Genomic DNA, 18,110 nt, shown 5'->3' with positions numbered 1-18,110 from the left:
ACATAGAAGACTGTAAGGAGCTTCTAGACTATTCCGTTTCGGAGCTGGCATGGTCTTTGAGAGGGATGAGAAGAATCCGTGGCGGAGATACAAGCGCGTAATAAGGTTGATAGATGGTGTTGATTTTGCAGAAAGTCGAGCACCAGCAATGGAGAAGAGTTTGAAAAAGAGGGAGAGTTGGGAAAGAGAGCGTGAGGATGAAACGAAGGTGCAAAGGGACAGAAGAGCAGTGGTGGCGGCAGAGGAGAAGGAAGCTGCCGCCATGAAATAGGGATGGATGGTTGAAATTAGAAATGAAATTGAAGAGGGATAGGGTTTTGGAGGGTTGGGGTGTCACGTAGGTTCGGATAATAACGAAGCAAGCGCTTAACCAAAACAGGGTATTTTTGTCACATGAAGGACAACTCTCGTGGGTACAAAATCAGTTTCGATCTATCATTGGTACATATGTCAGTATTATCATCTTTCATGGTATAAATGGTCATTTATTTTAATATAAAATTAATAATAAAAGTGATTCGATATGTTTAATTAAATTGTTATTTAATAATTTTTAATTATTAATTTTATATAAAAAAAATTACATGTGGATTTACACCTTTAAAAATATCTATTGGAGACAAAATTATAAATAATTAAATAAGCTTTAAAATAAACTTTAAACCAACTCCAAAATTATAAATAATTAAATAAGTTTTAAAATAAACTTTAAACCAAGTAAGATATGATTTAGTAATTTACCAATATATTATTTATAGAACATTTATTAAGAATCTCATCATGTCTGTTGTGGGGTCCACCTAATCTATATCATTAATGGATCCAACGGCTGAGATTAAAGTCGCATGATAAACGAGCAATTTCTTGTCTTTTTCCCACACCTACACAATTCACCATTCACACAAAATCCCACAACTTCAAAGAGTTAGTGTCTTATATTATATCTCCATCCCCCTCCATTCTTATATATGACCAAAACTCATTACTCCATCATTAAATTCTCCTTCCCACAAATTAAACACATCACGTCCCATTAAAATTCTTCCATCATTAATTCCTTGTTTTTCCAATAATGGATGATTTTTCATGGGAGCATTTGCATCTTCAATTGGTAAGTCTATATAAATCATAAATAGCACTCTTTAATAATTAATTACATGCCATCACACACATATATATACATAGATAGTAATTAATTTTTAATTATTACTTTCTTTCTTTTTTTTGTAGGAAATGGATGATGAGAATATGAACAATAATAATTTCTTATTATTAGAAAATGAATATGGTGATGGTGTTGATGATGATAATAATGAAGATGATGAGTTCTTAAGAGAAATCCTAATGTTGCAACCATCTTTCTCTTCTGAAAATAGCGAAAGTGATAATCATAATCATCATGATCATGATCATCACTCTCTTCTTCATCATTCTTCTTCTTCTTCCACTCTTCTCCAAAACACCGTTGGATCATCATCACCGCAAGATCTGACGGCTGAGAATTCAAAGAAGAATAACACTATGAAACAACCTCGTAGATCATCATCATCATCGTCACTACGTTGTTCTTCTCCGAGGAGATACATTTTGTCATTTGATAACTCAACCATGACACCAGCTACACCAAATCAATTACAAGAAGATCCTTATTATGCAAACAATAATAATAATAATAATAATAATAATAATAATAAGAACAAGAAGAACAAAGATCCATCATCATGTGATTATTCTTCTCCAAAAAGGGTGGTGCCGATTTGTACAAATAGTGAGAATAAAAAGGAGGAAGGTGCAATAACAACAAAGAGGGGAAGAAGCTCTTCACAAACAATGGATCACATAATGGCAGAGAGAAAGAGGAGACAAGAACTCACTGAGAGGTTCATAGCACTCTCTGCTACCATCCCTGGCTTGACCAAGGTACTAATCCATTCTTTTAACATTTTTATTTCATTTTTTTTCTTAATTTAGTTTAGGTAAAAATTTACGTGTAATTATTTTCAAGCGAGATTTATAAATTATCTGATAATTTTTAATTATTAATTCTATATAAAAATAACGGTATGCTAATTTTTATTTCTAATTCATTACAGTAACTTAATAAAAATTTACGTACGATTATTTTTACGTGAAATTTATAATTAAAAATTATTTTATTCAAATATGTTAAATTATTTTATAATTTTTTATTATTGATTTCACATTAAAAACAACTATGAATTTTTACTTCTGATTTATTGTAGTGCCGCATGTTTTTAAAGAGTTTTGTAAAACTAAAATTGGCTCTTGAAAATATTTTAGAAAAATTTTAATTATTAAATTCTTATTTCATAAACTAAAATTACTAATTTAATGAGGCAAATGTCTTAGGAAGAAAATTTTGGTGGGTCATTTTTATGCTTTTACCTGCTCTCTTTTTTTTTTTCTTTTTCTTTTGTGTGGAGAAAAACTTTGACTTATGAGCATGTATAAAATTAGATGTGAGATACTATGTGTCTACTGTTATCTCATTTTTATATTATTATACTTAACTTTAACTTTATTTCTGATTTAATAATAATATAAGAAATTTGAGTCGATACTACCTCTTGAATTCGAAATTACTATTTCTTTTTCTACTAAGAAAATTGATGGGACTGTCATTTGTTAGATAGTTTTCTTTAATCACTATCCAACAATTAATGGGATCACTACTAATGAGTGTGCTAAAAGAAGTGTTTGTTTTTTTCTTTTAAAAAAACGTATCAAATGTTGTGTTGAAATGTTGAACGATTCATTTATTTTTATATATTATTATTATTATTAGGTTTAATTATTCTATAACTTTTTACAATTTTATCGAATTTTCAATTAAGTCTTTATATTTTTTTTAATTAGTTCTCTATATCATATCAATTTTTGTAGTTAAATTTTTACCGTAATAAAAATATTAAAATTAATAGAATATTTCGTTAAACAAAATGAATATGCCTCATACTTAACTGAATATTCTCTAGAATATTCAGTTATTTTCAATATTTTTATAACGATAGAAATTTAATTACAAAATCTGATATAATATAAAATTTTAATTAAAAAAATATAATGACATAATTAAAAATTAATAAAAAATAGAGAACGATAAAATAATTAAATTTTATATATTATTATTATTATTATTATTATTATTATTATTTTACTAGACTAGAGATTATTGATTCTCAGCTTTCAGTACCCAGCCATGTCCACCTGTTAACCAACCTGGCTAGTTTAGCATGCATGCACACACACCTACACATGCATTTTGTGTATATAATATTAGAACACCTCTTGCCCAAACATGATGAGTGTCACTAGTGCTTTTAAAATATTACTATACTTAATTAATAAGTTTTATTAAATTAAAATAAAATCAAAAGTCACATACTTTTGTCAATCATATGAAAGGCAGAGTTGTCCTTGAACATTATTATTAGTGTTAATTTTATCAAAATCAAATCAAATCAAATATAATCAATATGCAAGCGTCACCCAACCCCATATAAAAAGATATGTACTTTGTCTCTTCTTGTATTATTAAATATATAACTCCTACTAAAGTTGTAATTAATTAAGTAATTCAAACCTAACCCCTCCATAACAAAATACTTTGCATACACAATCATTGTATTATTATTATACTTAAAATGATGGTTTGGTTGACACTAATTTTGTTGCTATTTTTAATTATAAATTTTAAAAGTACTATTTAATTAAAGTCTATATTAGTACACTTTTATAATTAGTAGATTCAGATTTTCTCTGAGTCCCATATGACTTTTTAATGCGCCACTAAAAGAGGACGTGGAACTTTTGGAATTAGCAAGCAGTTGAAAAGGAAGATAGCTAGGGACCCAATGTATGCATTATTATTATATGGAGATAATATTGTTTTTTAATTTGGTTGATAAATTAAATAATTCCACTAGTTGTGTTATGAGCTCATTACTACTACTTCATTATGTATATTATGAATAATTGAATATTATATTATTCTATTTAACAATTAAAAGGTAATAAGTCAATTCAATAATTAAAAAAAAATAAAACTCACCTGCAGTAGTAGTTATCTTCGTATGAAATTGATAGTCGAAAATACTATAGGAAAAGAGAGCTATTTTAACATAATTTTTTTTAACAGTCATAGTTAAGTATAAAAATTAATATATATTTTTGACAAATATCAAATTCTCTATGTTTTTTTGATGAATAATTTGATTGTAGAAAATTATTCCTCAATTTTGACACTCATTTGTTTTTAACTTACTCTATTATTCCTTTTTTTCGTTGAGTTCCGTTAATTTTGGCATCACAGGATCACACTGCTCTGAGTTTAGGATCATACTACTCATTCTTCATCTTCAAAATCTTAGTTTATTCTTCAGTTTTAAGATCTCATCTCATTCTTTGTTAAAAAATTTTATTGAGAATTTTTTATGGTCAACAAGTGTCAAAATAAATAATATTTTTGATGGTTAAATAAGTATCAGAAAAAATATATTCTCAAATTTTTTTAATAAATTATTTTTGACGGCCAATATTTATCAAAATAAGATTTAAATTTTTTTTACAATTACTTATATGTTCAAAATACTATTTTTGACAAAATTTTTATTAACATATTTTCATAGTTAAAATAGTGTCAAAATTTGTTTTTTTGACGAATTTTAATTTTTTTTGACACATAATAATCCTAAAAAATAGTCTATATTATTATAGTAAAACTGATAAATAATTTAATAAATTTGACTAAATTATTATTTAATAATTATTAAATATCAATTTCATATGAAGACAAGTGTACGTGAGTTTTTACGATTATGATATTTAATTAATTAATTAATTTGAATTTTTTGGTGATGAAATTGTGATGTGTAGACAGACAAGGCATCAATACTTAGAGCAGCCATAGATTATGTGAAGCAACTTCAAGAGCGGGTGCAAGAATTAGAAAAGCAAAACAAGAAGAGGAGCAGAGAGTCAGTGATATTGGTGAAAAAATCGAAGAACATTAATAATGAAAAAATATTATTAGAAGAAAGTACAATAATATCAACAAGTGAAACAAGAAGAAGTGAAGATGGTGGAACAGGCCTCCCTGATATTGAAGCAAGATTTATGGGGAAAGATGTTCTGATTGAGATTCATTGTGAGAAGGAAAATGGCATTGAGATGAAAATACTTAATCAGCTTGAAAATCTTCATCTTTTTGTCACTGGAAGTAGTGTTCTTCCTTTTGGCAATTCTGCTCTTGGGATCACTATTATTGCTAAGGTATGCATACATGCATAAATTACGGTGAAAACTTAAGTTCAATCAATTTTACGTAAAGTTAATAATTTTATTTAATTTTATTAATTTTATTAATTTAAAAATTTGTAAATGAATTTTTGAGATAGATAAATTTTCAATAGTTATGTCATTTTAAATTATTTTTTTTTAAAATAGAATTTTCTTTTGGAATATTTGCTTTGTATTTGATGCAAAATGAATTATGCAATATTTTAAAGTAAATATTTTAGAATTATATTGCGCTTTTTCTAAAAAATAGTAATTAGTAAAAATTTAATTAAAAATTTGATAATAAGTTAAAATGAATAATAGAATAATTAAATCTATAATATATATAGGATATTTTACTAATTTGTAACAATTTTATTTTATTGTAAATAAAAGGAAGAACAACCCAAAATAATAATAATAAAAGACTAAACAATTAGCCTAGAGAGTAAAACATACTTGATATCAAATTTACAAATAATGGTAGTAAAAAATTGAATATCATATAGCTTAATTTTTTTAATAAATTATTATTAATTTAAAATTATATTAATAAATTATTATAACGCGTGATACATGCAGCATATTTTTTTTTTATCAAAAAATGAAATAATTCTAATAATTGATGTATGCTATTTGTATTAATTAATTTTCAGATGGGAGATTCGTGTGAAATGACAGTGAATGATGTGGTCAGAAATCTTAGGGAAGTGTTCTTGAAGGCACATCAAAATTCACATGGCATTTAAAAAGTGATCCGTACTAGTGTATCAGACAACTCTGCAGCATGTTATGGTCGAACAGAAGTTTTGATTTCGTTGCTTTTTTGAGTTCAAGCACTTTCCATGTTCATAACATCTATCTATAAATAAATAAAAGTAAAGTACACTTTGTAATAAATTATGCTGTGGTTTGATTCTTGTTATTCATTTAATTGATATTTGACTGTTTGTCTTCACTGTATTATATCATTAAATTTTTTGGAAAGGTAGGAAGATTTTTAAGTATACCGTCGTATTGATGTATCAGTGATTTTCAACCGTTGATCTTAATTATATATATTATATATATTTTTTATAATTAAAATCAACGGTTAAAAATTACTGAAATACCTGAAATATCGGTATGACGGTATACTTGAAAATTTTTCGAAAAGGTATTATATTATTACAGAAACTATTTTAACGAAGGTGTCAAAAATATTTTTTTTATGATAATTTTGGTTTAAAAAGTATGACATACTTATTTTGTCACACTTTAAATAAAAATAAGATTTTTATAATATATGAGAATCAAGCCTTAAAATTTATTATTTAATAGTCAAAATAAAATATTTTTATATAAAAATAATTATAAAATCTTTATTAGAATATTTACCTTATATTATTTGCCTATATATCTTGATTTTAGTTATATATATAATGCATTTTAATAACTTTGTAACAATTGGTAATTAGTAATGAAAATCAGAAAATTATTGATTCTTAATTGAGAAGTTTAATATAATTCAATTTTCGCAACACTTTTAAAATCAAGATAATATTTTTTATCTATTTCACAGTATTTTAAAATTTTAAAAATAAAAATAAAAAATATTATTAAAATATAAAAATATGATTTTAATTTTAATAATATTTAATTTTTTAATGAAAAATATTAGAAACTTAATAAAATTTATTTTTTTATCATTATTTTTAATCATTAGTCTAATTTATTTAGTCTAATAATCTAATAACATATTTTTAGCCTATATTTTTAAATAATTTAATAAATAATTATTGAATAAAATAATAAATTTTATTGATCTTCTGATATTTCTCAAATTATATAACTACTGTACGTATTATAATGATAGCATTATTAGACTACTCCACCTTAATATTTATCTACCAAAACATGAGTAATAATTTGTTAGTAGGAGAAATAAGGGGAAAAAATGATAAAAAGAATATATGAGTCACACATCATTATTATTTATGTTCTCTTATTATATATACAAACAGAAGTAACATTATTTGTTGTTCGAATTGTTTTATTTTTCGTCTTTTGTTTTTTTTGGTCTTGGCATTGTTTAATTATATATACACCAAAGAACGCATTTAAGGGATTTCTTTATATCATTGAGTGACACTAATGGATGCCAATACATTATAATTCAAATGGCATAATTTTTTTATATTTATCTAAAAAATTACGAGTTCGAAACTTCCTATTTTCAATAAAAAAATGGACCCGACAGCTAACTTTTTTGTTAGTTTATTAGCTAATCTGTTTAAACAAATGTTAAAGATTTAAATTTTATTTTACGATTTATTAGTCAATAACAAATTTTTAAACAAAATTCGAATTTGCAACGGATTACTTAATTTTTAATATGAGATTCAAAAAATATGGTGAGAATTTGTCGAACTTAATTTTATGGTAAGTTTTTAATATTTAAAATTATTTCTCTAAATTAGTTAAATTAATCTTTAAAAAAATAGATGATAAAATTAACATGATTAATTTTAAATTTTTTAAAGACAATTTTATTTAATTTAATCTTTTACAGACCAATTTAATAAATATGTGATCTTTTAAAAATTAATTTGACTATTTATTCTCATAATGAATCTCATTTTATAAAGGGTCAAGTCATATAATAAAACGCCAAAAGGTTGAGTATTTTAATGCATGTAACAGTATAACTCTACATAAGAACTGAAGATATAAAGTTGGAATTGCCAACACTTTGCTATGACACCCTTTTTGTTCTGGGGGCCAATAAGAAAGTGAAAATATGTGTATTATTGGATATCATGATTATTAACTAAATGAAAAAGTTATCAAATTGTTAACATGTATGTTATGGAGTGAATTATAACCATCACCATAAATCAGAATATCAGATGAAGTTATAATACTGATCCTTTAAGAAGAAATTAAAACTCATGAAAATTTGAGAAAAGAAAACAAAATGAAATACAAGTATATACGAATTATTATTAAAGAAAAAAGTTTAACTAGATATAATTATTTTTACGTCTTTTTTAATCTGATTTTATAATATGATATTAAAATGTTAATAATTAAAAAATTTAAGGTGTGTTTGGTTCACGTTTTTTATTTTTTATTTTTTATTTTAAATATTTTTTATTTTTTAAATTTTATAAAAAAATAAAAATATGAGATAAAATAAACAGAAAATAAAATTTTATTATTTTTTACTATTTTTATTTTTTCTTTCACAAATTTAAAAAAAATACTAAAAATAAAAATAAAAAATAAAAACTTAAAACAAAGGCATTCTTATAATATAATTCTATGGCAAGAGACTAATATATTCTGTTGGTATCTTAATTCTTACTGTAATAAATGCTTTTCTCACAACATATTAATAGAAGTAGAACACATTCATTCCCTGTTTTGTAAAAGCAATTATTGCACATAAAAAAAAACTATTGAAAATTGACTTTATGTTGTGTCAATTTTGACCGAACGAACGTGTATCTGTGCATGTGACGGCTGTTACATTAACAAACAGTTGAATTCATCACATTTTCTTTTCAAAATTTTGTCATTTTATCTCTACATTCATCACCATCAATATATTACCTAATCCCATCATGCATGGGACACTAGAAAAAGCTGAAATGGGTAAAAGCATAAGCATGATTCACGTTGCAACTTGCAACTCATAATTAACATATATATATATTCCGTATATTATTTCCAACATGTGATTAATAATTAAAATTCACTTTAATTCCATCTTTATTCAATATTTTATTTAGATCTCAAAATCCACATCATCACTAATAAAAAGGGCTACAAGCTAAGGCTATTTGTAGATAAGATATAAAATTAGTAGATTTTGAAAATGAGTTAATTAAAATAAGAATAAAATATATATTTATAGTTTATGGGATGTAAATTTGACAACCGTAAACGAAGAATCTATTGGCCGGTCGTACAAATTAAGTAATAAAAAATACAAATTAGCATCATAATTTGTGAAAATAGGTTGAGAAAACACTACGAGAAACATTGTTAAAATCGACGACAAAATCGACGGTTAAACTATCGATAATATTAAAAATTAACAGCAAAATAGACGGCGAAAATTGTCGCTATTAAGCTTGTCGTTTTTTCAGAATTTGAATAAAATCGACATCATTTTCGTCTATAATATGAGTTTGAAAATTTTATCTTCTTATTAAAATCGACAATGTTACTGTTGATATTATTATATAAAATCGACGTTATTTTTATCGATATTTAATCCAATAAAAGTTGATATTGTTGGTCCCATTTTGATAATAATATTACTTCTGTTTTTTATATGTTTATATGAGAATAAATGCAAAAATCTATATATAGAGAGAGTGATATTATGAAAAAAAAAATATGATAAAATCCTCCCACTAGATCAAATACCGACATCAACCAATCTGACGAAAACATGCTGAGCCAAATATTAATAAAATATAATCAAATAAAACATGAATTAAACGAATTAATGAATTTAAGACAACGATTCATAAAATATAGCAATAAAAGTGGTAATAGGACTACGTGCTTATTTGGGCATCATTATTTTGATAAAAAAAAGATATTTTTTTAATGAAAAAATATCTTTTTTTATTTTCTAGCGTGTTTGGCAAATTTCGAGTAGTAAAAGTAAAAGTAATAGAAAAATCAGAAAAATATCTTTTTTGTGAAGCTATAATTTATATCTTTTTTTAAAAAATCTTTTTTCCTTAAAAAAAATATATTTTTTTATGTAATAAATAAATAAAAAAGTACTTTTATATTGTTATATCCAAATATAATTGATAGATAAAAATATCTTTTTACATGAGATACCCAAACATAAAATTGTTTTTACTTTTTCATAAAATTTTTTATAAAAAGATAACTCGAAAAAAGATTTTTTTTTAGAAGGTCACCTAAACAAGCCCTATAACAGAAATTTAATATGTGCATTATCTAATACAACTTGTAAATTATTATGGATAATGATAAATTGACTGTAACTTTTTTTTTTGAATGACTTCAATTCTATTTTGTGATAATCAGAATGCATTTTATTGCCAATTTGATATTCTATGAGAAAACCAAATTTCTGAATGTCGGTTATATATTCCCCTCTTTCTTTTTCATCACATGTTTTAATTTTTATACATTCTTTTGAAAATAATGAGTCATCATATAAATATAATTCTATTGAAAAAGGCTTTTTCTTTATGTTTTCATTTGTCAATTTTGAATATGTTAATAACTTTTGTGGGTGTCATCAAAACTAAATAGGCTTTTTTATCAATAAAATAGAATAGGCTCAATTTTTGAGAGAGGTGAAATTTATAATATATTATTTTTAATTTACATCTTGGTGGCTTTTAAATAGGGTCTGATATTATATTATAATTAAAATTGAGTGAAGTGAATTTAATTTAATTCCAAAAATTAATTTAAAAAATAAAAAATATCTCATACTTATAAATTCTCTAAAAACTTTATTTTTGACTGATAAAAAGATTTGTAATAACAAATGAAAAGAAGAAAACATAACGAAATATAAGTATATATAAATTATTATTAAAGACAAAAATGAATTTTAAACTGAATAAGAATCTCCTTTTTACTTTCAATATATAAGGGTAAGGTTGTTAAAAAGATAATATAACCAAATTAGTTGTTCTTTTATATAAAACAGTTTAAACTGAATTTTAAAATTAAATTTTTCTTTTGAATTGGTTTAAACTAGTACATCATATTATAACCTAATTTAAAACCAACTGACTATGTGAAAAAGTAATTTAATATTGTTTTTGAACTATTTAAAATAATTTGGTACAAATTCAGTATAGTTTACAAAAAGAATTTCACTATAAATACTCCCACTTACAAATATAAATGATTAATAATTATAAAATATTTGTGCTTTTTTCCACAAGATATAGAACACGTTTATTCTCTGTTGACTAAAAGTAATTGGTGAATTCTATGGTGTTGAAGAAGTTAATGTGGCATAAGTTTAAAAGTGACACATATTTCTTGTTATTATTGTTTTGTTTAAATTTGGCAGACAAATGCATAAAATTTTAGATTTTGTCTTTTTCAATTAAATACATTGATTTTAATGAAGTGTTAATTATAGATAAATTTTTGTTGTATTGAACTAAAAAATATATTTTTTGGGCTATAATGGATTGCTACTAAAAGAATATATTTTATTGTGTTTACTTTATCAATAAAAATTAATTTTTATTAAATATTTTAAGTATGCCATAAATAATGTTAAATACTATAAATAATAAATATTAAAAAAATAAACATTTAAATTCAAAATTTAGTCTCTAAATTATTATGTATAGCACTGAACTTTTCTTACATTTTGTATAAGAAAATAATAGGTGTTATTTTTATTTTGTGAGAGCAACTTCAAAAATTTTTATCATTTGATTTATAAATGGTTGGTTTTTTTATATGGAATTATTGTTGTATTATTCTCGGTTATGAAAAAGTGGTATGTTTTAATTTAGTATAGAGGTAATCACAAATTAGAGAGTTCGATTTGTATTTTAAAAATTTTAAAAAATTAAAGTTCATCAATCGGAGAGTTAGATTTGTGTAAGTCCATAAATCGGAGAATCGGTTTTGTGTACGTAGTTCACAAATCAAAGGGTCGGTTTGTATTTTAAAAATTTTAAAAATTAAAATTCACAAATCGGAGGGTTGGTTTTGTGTTTTAAAAAAGTTAAATTTCACAAATCGAAAGATCAGATTTGTGATCTCCATATAAAAAAAAATACACCAAATTTCATACGTTATTGAAAAACACTATTATGAATTCAATATCAAATTAAAAAGCGTTTATGAACTAGTAAAAAAAATTCTTTAGTCCATCAATTATTTTTTTAATTAATTTATAATATTTTGATTTATAGTATGAATGATAATTTATTTAAAATTATAAATATAACAACAAAGTTAAATTTAAAAAGATGAGGAAAAATAACTTAAAGAATAAAACTGGAATCTGAAATATAACTAAAACTATTTGGTGCGTATGAATATTTTTTAAAATGTTCCATCTTTAAAATTATTTGAATATTTAAAATTATTTGGTGAGTATTTTTTGGTGACTAATTATTTGGTGAATATGAATATTTATTTATGTTCCAGTTTTACGTATGAATATTTTCTCATCTTTTTAAATTTAATTTTATTGTTATATTTGTAATTTTAAATAAATTATCATTCTTACTATAAATCAAAATATTATAAATTAATTTAAAAAATAAATAATTCATGGACTAAAGAATTTTTTTAATTAATTCATAAATCAAATGACAATTTTTTTTAAAGCTACTCTTACAAAATAAAAATAACACTTAATAGTTTCTTATGCAAAATGTAAAAAAAATTTAGTATTATATACAATAATTTAGAGAATAAATTTTGAATTTAAATGTTTATTTTTTTTTAATATTTATTGTTTGTAGTATTAACATTATTTATCGCATACTTAGAATATTTAATAAAAATTAATTAATTTTATTAATAAAGTAAACACAATAAAATATATGTTTTAATAACAATCTATTATAGCCCAATATTTTTTTGGCCCAATACAACAAAAAATATATCTGTAATTAACGTTTTATTAGAATCAATATTTAATTAAAAAAAGACAAAATCTAAATTTTTATGCATTTATCTTATCACATCTGAACAAAACAATAATAATAAGAGAGAAGTATCACTCCTAAATTTATACCACGTTAGTTTTTTTCATGTGTGGACAAAATTTTATTTCTATATCATAAAATTCACCAAAGCAATTATTGTAGACAAAGAAATTCTACTGAAGATTACATAGATTGATGTTGTGTCAACTTTTGAGAGTGTGATATGGTTGTTATATATCACGGCTGAATTCACATTCACATTTTCTTTTGAAAATTTTGTCCTTATACATTCATCACTTTGGATGCCTAATATATCCCACGAGCATAACATACCATATATTATTATTTCCAACATGTGATTAATAATTATAATTCTCTTTAATTACATCTTATTATTTAATGTTTTGTTTACCTCTCAACATTAACATCATTCTTTAAGCAGTGTTATAAGGCTATTTGTTGACGTGTGAATATAACCACTATCATTGCTTTAGCCTTTAAGGTAAGATTTAAAATTAGTAGATTTTGAAACTGAGTAAATTATTTAATGCTTTATTATTTACCTCTCAACATCGCTAAGAAGTGTTATAAGGCTATTTGTTGGCTTGTGAATATCTCAATGATCCTTGCTTTTGGGTAAGATTTAAATTAAAATAAAATCAGTAGATTTTGATGAAAAAATAACTTACAATAACAATAAAATGCTACTATAGTTTATGGGATGAAAATTTGACGAAGACAAACGACCGATGTATTGGGTATAGTACAAATTAAATATAAAAAAAAAAAAAAGCAAGGATCATATTTTATGGAAAGAGGTCGAGAAGTGTAAATATTGTCACTTTTTATTAGTATCGCTACTTTTATTTTCTACATATCTGATAAAATATTGACCAAAATTCTCACACTAAATTGAGTACCGACATCAATCAAATTGACTACTACCAACTGAGCCAAATATGATGATAAAATATAATCAACACATGAGTTACACTAAGTAATCAATTTAAGATAAAAATTCACAAATATCAACGAATATAAAGAAAATCTCATGTTTTAAAATATTCAAGGTGTGATATTGATATTTTGATGAATTAGAAAGGATCGAGATAGAAAGAGAAAAATAAGTTATTCTCATTTTAAAAAGAATAAAAAAATTTTTAAAAATATTTGTTAAGTTATTATACCTTATATATATACTATGTACTCTTTATGTATTTTTACCATAAAAAAATTACAATAAATAAGTCTACATCTACTATTACTATTAGAAAAAATCTAGAGGGCCAACACTTTTTTAATAATCTAAGTGATCTCCCACTATTAGATGTAATCTCACACCATTAAAAATATTATTAATAACCAATTAATAATTACAAAACACAAAATTTGATAGCCCCTAACACTCCTCTTATTATTATTATTATTATTAAATAAATGTTTAATTACTCTGTTGGTCTCTATAGTTTCGTAAAATTTTCAATTAGGTTCCTATACTTTTTTTTCTTTTTAATTGAGTCCCTACACTAATTTTTTTTTTCAATTAAATCCTTCTTAATAGTAATTGGCTTAATTTTATAGGGACAATTGGTATAGGGACCTAAATAAAAGGAAAAAAACTGTAAAGACCCAATTAAAAAAATTTGGTACAAAGACTCAATTAAAAAAAATATATATATATAAGGACCTAATTAAAAATTTTACAAAATTATAAGAATCAACAGAGTAATTAAACCTTAAATAAATTATTTTAGTGATTATACATATTATGCACTTATTGCGGAGATAAAAAAACTGATTTACAATGCCCTTCCATCTATTGGAATTAAGGAGTAAGATTGCCCTCCAATTTTTAAGGATATCCTTAGTGAGCACAAGATTGATCTTCCGATCACACTCCTTCTACGAGGATCTCACCTGGTTAGCATTTATTCATATGAAAATTTTTTTGAAAATATTTGTTAAGCTATTTTTATATTTTATATATTATATACTCTTCATGTATTTTCATTATAAAAGAATTATAACAAATAAATTTATATTCACTGTTGATAAAAAATATCTAAATAACAGAATAAAAATTAGTTTATCCAATTGTTAATTTTATTTATGAATAAATCTCTCAGTATTTTAATTTTCATAAATAGAAAAAGTAAAGTATTATTTTTCGTAAGTTTAAAGACAAATTTTATTCATCAATCAATAAATAAAATTATTAGCATTAACAGCTTTTTATGTATAAAAAGTAACTTTTTTTTAATATAAATGACGTAAAAGTTTATTTGTCAAAATTGAATAGGCCTTTACTTCTGTTTTTATTTGTCAAAATTGAATATGTTTATTTTTTTTTAAATGAAGTTTATCCATAACAGAATAGGCTTGATGTGGCCATGATTGCTAATAAAATTCTCAGCCCAAGTTTCAGCAGAAAAAAAAAAAAAACCGGCAACTATGAACTATAATTTCTATTTGTTAGTGGGGATTGTCTATGGTGGAGAAAATTAAAACTGGTCGTTAAGGTAGGTTTGTTTTGAGGTAATGAGACAGAGACTGAGAGATTGAGATTCAGTATTGTATTTGTTAGTTCAGAGATGGGTACTAAAATTTTTGTCTCTGTCTCTAAAATTTCAATATTTCAGTACCTCCAAAAAATAGGGACACAGAGGACTGAAACTTTTAGAGATGGAGACTGAAACTTTAATAACATTTTATACCTAAAATACTTTCATTTCAATTAGTTAATTCCAATTTTACCCTTTATGCAAATTAAATTAGAGTTTCATTCTTGTTTCAATTCCTGTCTCCCATTTTGCACCAAACAGAATACTGAGATTTATTTCAATCCCTGTCTCTTAGTCTCTGTCTCTCAGTCTCAATCTTTCTGTCTCTGTCTCTCCACCAAATGCTACCTAAAGGATCTAGGCTGTATATTCCAATTTAATGTTTTTTATTGGTACCATATAAAATAGTATAAATTTGTAAAATGTTGCTTTAAAATTATGCTAATTACAAAAGGATCTTTTGGATTAAGTAAAAAACTAACGATTTAGACAATTTTTTTAACATTACATTTAAAAAATATCAAAATATTCTTTATGTAATAATTTAAAATTACTATAATATTTTTATAGGAATAAATAACAAAAAATATTAGATAAATAAATTAATTTTATATTCAAATTTCACCAAATATTTTTTTTCTTCTTATGTTTTCTTTCTTCTTTTCCAACTGATTTTTATTGTGGCAATAAACAATTGAATCAATTTTGGTGAAACTTAATTACTAAAATAACTTAGTTATGTAGCAATTTTATAATTAAGTCAAACTAAATTAGTGTAAACTCAATAAAATAAAACAAAATGCTCGCATATGTCTTCACTTCATATTTTTTGTGCTTTTTGTAGCACACAAATTTTTATTGAAAAATACAAAAACTTATTAATATAGTACACAAATTTTTGAAGCATAGCATAAAAAAATTTTTAATAACAAACTTATTGATATAGTATAAAAATTTTGATATATAGCATAAAAATTTTTGCTACGAATATATTTAATTAGTTGGATTAGTCAATATTATTGATATATATTTAACAGAATAAAATTTTTGTTGAGTTCACTTCAAGATACTAAATAATTTTTTTAATATTAATTTTGAAGAGACAAAAATGTCCTCATAGTTTATATTTAGCATACTAATATACCTCCTAATAATAATTTTAAAAAGACTAAATTACCTTTATATGATTAATTAAGATTGATTGTATTAGAAATAAAAATTTTATATATAAAAAAGATTAAAATATTTTTATACTTAACTTTTAAAAGACTAAACTAAAATTTTAAGATAAATCATAAACGACTAAATACCCTTTTATAATAAAATTTGTTTAATTATATTAAAAATTATAAATATCAACTTTTAAATAGACTAAAACATCCCTATATGTTTAAGAGAATAAAGCAATATTTGAAGATTAATTAAAAAAAATCTAAAAGAATACCATCATAAGACTATATTATATTATTTAGTTGTATTGTAAATTGAAAATTTGAATATGATTTTAAAAACAAAAAAATATTCTTGTAATTCATATTAAGTACTAAAGTCCTTTTAATCATTATTAGCATAAAAAGAACTAAATTACTTTTATAGAATTAATTAAAATGATTTAATTATATTAGAAATTAAAAATTTAATATAAAGTTAAAAAAAATTAAATCCTTATATTTAACTTTTAAAAGATTAAAATAATTTTTTAGAATTAATCTTAGGAGACTAAAATACTCTTTTATAATAAAGGTTATTTAATTATATTAAAAATTATAATTTAAAAAAAAACTAACATGCCTCCTTAATGTAATTTTAGATTTATATTTTTTTATTGGATTATTAAATCATGTCAACATTTTTTTAAAAAAAGAATAAAGATTGCTGAAGGTCAATGATTCATATAAGTAAAAATTATTAATCGTTTAGCGTATGAAATTTTGCATGTAAAATTATAATATGTTGTCTACGTCACCAAATTTTTTGTTTTCATGAGTTATGATTAAAATTGGGTTTATATGATAAAAAAAAATTAAAAACCTGTATTTACGCAAGAACCCCAACATTATCACCAATTCTATTATTTATCTTGGTCCTTTAAGCACCTAAAGATACTTTCACCATGCTAAAAAGCTCCTTGTTAGTGTATACTATGAGATATAGATACTAAAACACAAATTAAAAAAACATAGATACAAATTAAATATATGGATATATATTTTAGGAAAAGTCTAGAGGGCCAGCAATTTTATTGCATTTTGGCCAGCATGTAACCAGCAGCGAAAGGTGAGCCATTGGATGAAATCTCATACCAATCTCACACCATCAAATCATCATTGATGGCTAGTTGATGGCTACCAATCACAAATGTTGCTCGCCCCCTAGCATTGCTCTATATTTTATATTTGGTAAAATAAATACACAAAATACATTAAAATATTAAAAAATCTGTAATATTCTTATCATCTATTTTTATCATCACTACCCAAATATTTTATCTATTACCATTTATTTTTCTTTTTCACCATCATTTACAACCAAAATTAAATAATTTAAATAACAAAAAATTCTAATAATTTTAACAACA

At 23.4% G+C, this 18,110-nt stretch overlaps 1 protein-coding gene across 1 annotated transcript; it reads left to right on the top strand.

The window, feature by feature from the left end:
• The first annotated feature begins 966 nt into the window (after nucleotides 1-966).
• Nucleotides 967-6,227, top strand: LOC107619728 (uncharacterized). Its single transcript, XM_016322023.3, has 4 exons — nucleotides 967-1,111; nucleotides 1,231-1,920; nucleotides 4,897-5,292; nucleotides 5,955-6,227. Exons 1-4 carry the CDS (start codon nucleotides 1,073-1,075, stop codon nucleotides 6,045-6,047), a joined length of 1,218 nt encoding a protein of 405 aa, XP_016177509.3. The 5' UTR covers nucleotides 967-1,072; the 3' UTR covers nucleotides 6,048-6,227.
• The last annotated feature ends 11,883 nt before the right edge of the window (nucleotides 6,228-18,110 follow it).

This window comes from Arachis ipaensis, chromosome B9, assembly GCF_059453495.1.
Source record: "Arachis ipaensis isolate K30076 ecotype BB chromosome B9, ASM5945349v1, whole genome shotgun sequence".
Taxonomy (NCBI): Eukaryota; Viridiplantae; Streptophyta; class Magnoliopsida; order Fabales; family Fabaceae; genus Arachis; species Arachis ipaensis.
Note: the sequence above shows the minus strand (reverse complement) of the source record. Positions and strands in the feature narration are given on the sequence as shown.